General features: G+C 59.9%; 1 protein-coding gene across 1 annotated transcript; it reads right to left on the bottom strand.

The window, feature by feature from the left end:
* Positions 1-397: 397 nt before the first annotated feature.
* Rtl6 (retrotransposon Gag like 6) lies at positions 398-4,146 on the bottom strand. The gene has a single exon (XM_010634348.2). The coding sequence runs from the start codon at positions 3,887-3,889 to the stop codon at positions 3,167-3,169; it is 723 nt and encodes a 240-aa protein (XP_010632650.1). The 5' UTR covers positions 3,890-4,146; the 3' UTR covers positions 398-3,166.
* Between the last annotated feature and the right edge of the window lie 6 nt (positions 4,147-4,152).

Below are 4,152 nucleotides of genomic sequence, written 5' to 3'. Positions count from 1 at the left end.
GTCCCCAAGAGACAAGGCCCTGAGACTCGAGGTCCTCGCCACTCTGTGACCATGGGACACCCTGTCCCTATCACCCCTGACACAGGGGAGCTTTGCCCCTTGATCCAACCATTCTGGGCCTTCCTCTCAAAGCCCCTCAGTGACATGTCCCAAGCAGGGGACCAAGTCTGACTGCTCACACCGCAAGACAGAGGCCTCTGCAAGGATCTCTTCCCTTTGCCCCCAGTCTGTCCTTCTGCCCAGCCCTACTTGCCCCCATGCCCACATCCGTTCATTCGTGCCCCTGCAAGGGAACTTCCTTGTGGGCTTGCCCAGCGGTGGGGCAGCTTCGCTCCATGACAGCAGGCTCGAGTGGGTCAGGATGGTCCTGCCTCACCACAGCGCGGTTCTTTCCATACCTCTCATCTACTTACCTGGGGTTACTGAAATGGGTCTCTGCTGGTTCTTAGAAGTCACCTAAATGCTTTAGGACAGGAAGTTAGTCCCAAGGTCATGCTACACACTAGGCCAGGGGGTCAGCCCTACCAAATGCCATCGCCAGACGTACCTGGAATGCAACAAAGCTTACTTACCAGACGGGTACCACGTGGACCAGAGAGCAGTTACGTCATCCCAACGACCATGACACCAAGAGACACAGAAACTCTTCACATGCAAACTCCACACTGCCTTTTTGAAGTCACTACCTGTCCTCCGGAAGCTGGAGAAACTATAACCCCCAATATGTACACAGCAGCTCCCTTCCCACCTCAGTCTTCGGCTTGGTCCCTTCATCACCGAGGTCTCCCTCCCGGGCTGCACGGGCCTTGGCTCTCGTCCTCTCCCGGAGGCGTGACGGCCCCTCAGCACCTCCAGCACAGGCTTTCTGGCCCTCTCTCATCTGCTCCAGGTCCAGAGTTCTGGGGAGCTATCGAGAAGGTGGCACTTGAATGACAGCTTGCCTCCCAGGCCCACCAACAGAAGCATCAGGGGACAAAACACACAAGCCACCAAACCAGATGCAGCTGGAACAGCAGCAGCCTGGACTAGGCACAGCCACCAGAGGCAAAGGGCCAGCAGCGGACATGGACAGGAGGGTGGCCAGCCCTGCCTGTGTGGCTCTGGCCCCAGGGTGTACAGCGGCCCAACTCTCAGACACAGCGCTGGCACGGGCACAGAAGCACTCACAGGCCCAGGATCGGGAAGATGGCAGATGTGCCCTTCCATGCAGGCCCAGGCCACATGGAACCCTCCAGGGCTCTTCCCCGGAGTGCCTCTGCACTCCTGTGTCCCCACTCCTCTGCACTCTGCAGTGCCACTGTCCCTTCACCTGGAGACACCTCCTCTAGCAGGTACAAGCCCTGCCAAGACAGTGCTGGGACAGAGGGGCGCTGGGCACAGGAGGAAGTGACCAGCACTCCACCCATCAGCACCTCCACCTCGAGTGGCAGCCCCACTGGGCCACCTCCATCCACTCCCAATTCATGAGCACCACGGTCCGACTGGAAGGACCTTGGTGGAGTCCAGGAGAACCCAAAGCCTGTGTCCAGGCAGCTGGTCGGCAGGGCAACTGGGCTAACCGAGTTTACGATGAGCGGAAGGCCGTGTCTGTGGACCCAGCAACCACAGGACCTGGGAGGGTCACAGTTGCTTTAGAATCACAGTCACTTTCCCAACAGCATCAAACTCTCTGAAGGAGAGGATGGGTCCCAGGACCCAATCATGGGATCCCAAGACACAGGCGGCTTTGCGGAGGTGCATAGGTAGCCCTTCTGCAGCCAAAGCAGAACCGCTCTGTCAGGGGCAGATGAACCCCGGCTCCTCTCAGGTCCAGGTGGCCAAGTCGGTGCTGTTCATGTGACAATGAAGTATGGCTGGAGTGCCACAGTTCAAAGGGCTTGGCCAAGTCTGGGGCAGAATGGGGTTTCTTGGTTGTCTCTCTGCAAGGAAGCCATGGCCATACGCCTTGAGATACAGCTGTGTCCCTCAGAATTAGGACACATGGCCTGCAATCTCACCACATTAGGACTAAGCAGTCCACAATTCTTCGCCTTTACAAATGTCACCCAGACACAGCCTTCAGTGTTTCAGGTATTTTCCAGAGGAGCTGTCTCCATTGTTAAACTCTTATTTGTTCTTGGACACAAATGAGACCTAACGGCCTGGGTACAGGGAGGGCATGTCACATGGCATCTTTGGAGACCTGGAGATGATGTGGGTGGCTGAAAGGTGAGGTGAAGGCCACATGGCCCCTGAATGAAAAGGGAATGGGCCTCAAGTCAAGACACAAAGAGACATGGCAGAAAACCAAACACCAGCAGCTCGTGAGCTCCCTATCGGAGACCCAGGGCAGCAACAGAACCACTGTGTCCACCTCTCAGCCTGCCAAGGCTCTTGGAAATGGGTGTGCACGAATCCTCTGCCCATGAAAACCTGATGGAACTGCCCAGGATCCCTGTCCACAAGGGCCTTCTGCAGCAGAGGAGTGTGACTCTCCCATTTCCTGGGCCCCCAGAACCCCGGCAGCTGCAGCTGGGGATGAATGGAGATGCATCCGGAAGATATCATCCCTTTCCCTGCTGCAGTCAGCTGGACTGCATGGTGGTACAAAGCGAAGCTTGCCCTGGCAATGCTAGAACAGCACTTGGCCACTGATGGCAGGGGTGAGCCCCTGCCCACTACCCTAGGCCCTGGCAGTGCTGGTGACCAACCAAGGGAGATACCCAGGTCCCCTCTCCAGGTACACACATCAAGCCACCAGCCTGGCCAAGTCCGTTCTTTCCATCCAGAGCAGGGAAAACAGGCAGGGAGCTGCCCAGGGTCTTGCAGAAGGTGAGGCAGGAGTGTCCGGGCTGGGAGTCGAGGGTGGCAGTCCAAATGGTCCCAGGGTGTGCTGTGGGGTCAGTGGGCCTGGAGCAGCAGAGTTGCCATCTCTGGAGAAGCTGAGGTTGCAAGGAGGGGGGAGCATGCACTGAGTTGCAGGTACAGAGCTAGCACGTGACAACAGGAAGCACAGCAAGGCAGGTGACTAGGGCGCCCAAGCAAGGTGGGAGGAAGACCTAAGGAACAGGAGGCCAAGGAAGGGTCGGTTTTGAAGGGGCGATGCTGTTGCTTGGACATTTCTTCTCCACAGCAGAGCTTATGCTACCCGGATGGTTGCAGATGCTACCAGGGTGGTGGCGGCCTCCTAAAGGTTCCGTGCCCGAGCGGGCAGAGCCGGAGCTGGACTGGTCCCGTTGGAGGCTGGATGCACCGGGCAGGGCCCAGTGCCCGCCGCGGCCAGCTGGCGGCACAGCATCTGCCGCTCCCGCACTGCCCTGTTGGAGGCAGAAGTCTTCCTGATCTGGGCGCGCCGTGCGTGCCTCAGCGGGGACTTGTAGGTTCTTCGCAACTCGGCCAGGAAGCCCTGATAGTCGTTTCGCAAGGGGCTGTCGGGCTGCATGTGTGGGATGGCCCACTTCTCGGCCTCCCCGGTTAGGCGGGACACAAGGAAGGCCACTCGCTCGGCCTCACCTGGGAAACGGGAAGCCTGGAAGATCATGAACCTGTCCATCTGCATCAGGAACCCCGCCAGCTGGCCCGGGTCTCCGGAGAAGGGTTCGGGCAGCGAGGTGGGCGGCGTGGTCATGGGGCGCGTCCCGTTGGAGGTGATGGCAGAGATGGGCGGCGTGATCTGCAGCGCCCCGGGGATGCGCGCGCGGGTGCGCAGCAGGGTCAGCTCGGCCATCACGCTCTCCAGCATGTTGGTGAGGTTGGCCTTCTCTGCACGCAGTGTGGAGGCCTCGCGGCGCAGCGCGGAGTTGGTGAGGCGCAGCGAGGTCAGCGTGTCGATCACGTCGTCCATCTGGGCGTTGGCAGAAGCGGCGGCCGAGGCCGGGCTTTCGGCCTTGGAGGTCTGCGGCTGCACCATGGTGGCCGCGGTCCGCCGCACGCGGAGGCCGACGGGTGTGCGCAGCGGGGGTCCGGGCGCCAGATCAATCGCGGGCCTCTGGGTCGCGGCCTGTTTCCGGTTCTGGAAGCTACTCTTTAGGGCAGGCCTCCCGGGGCCCAGGAGGCTGGGCGCGAGGACGGCTGGTTCTGGGCCTTAAAGGATTAAGTTTTTTTTTCTTTTCTTTTTTATGGTGTCGACTGCGGAAGAGTGGGTGCGGGGTGCGCAGCCGGCGAAGAGCTCCG

The sequence above is a fragment of the Fukomys damarensis genome, unplaced genomic scaffold, assembly GCF_012274545.1.
Source record: "Fukomys damarensis isolate Sample0158 unplaced genomic scaffold, DMR_v1.0_HiC HiC_scaffold_19, whole genome shotgun sequence".
NCBI classification, from domain to species: domain Eukaryota; kingdom Metazoa; phylum Chordata; class Mammalia; order Rodentia; family Bathyergidae; genus Fukomys; species Fukomys damarensis.
The sequence above is the reverse complement of the archived record's forward strand: the minus strand, read 5'-3'. Positions and strand labels throughout refer to the sequence as shown.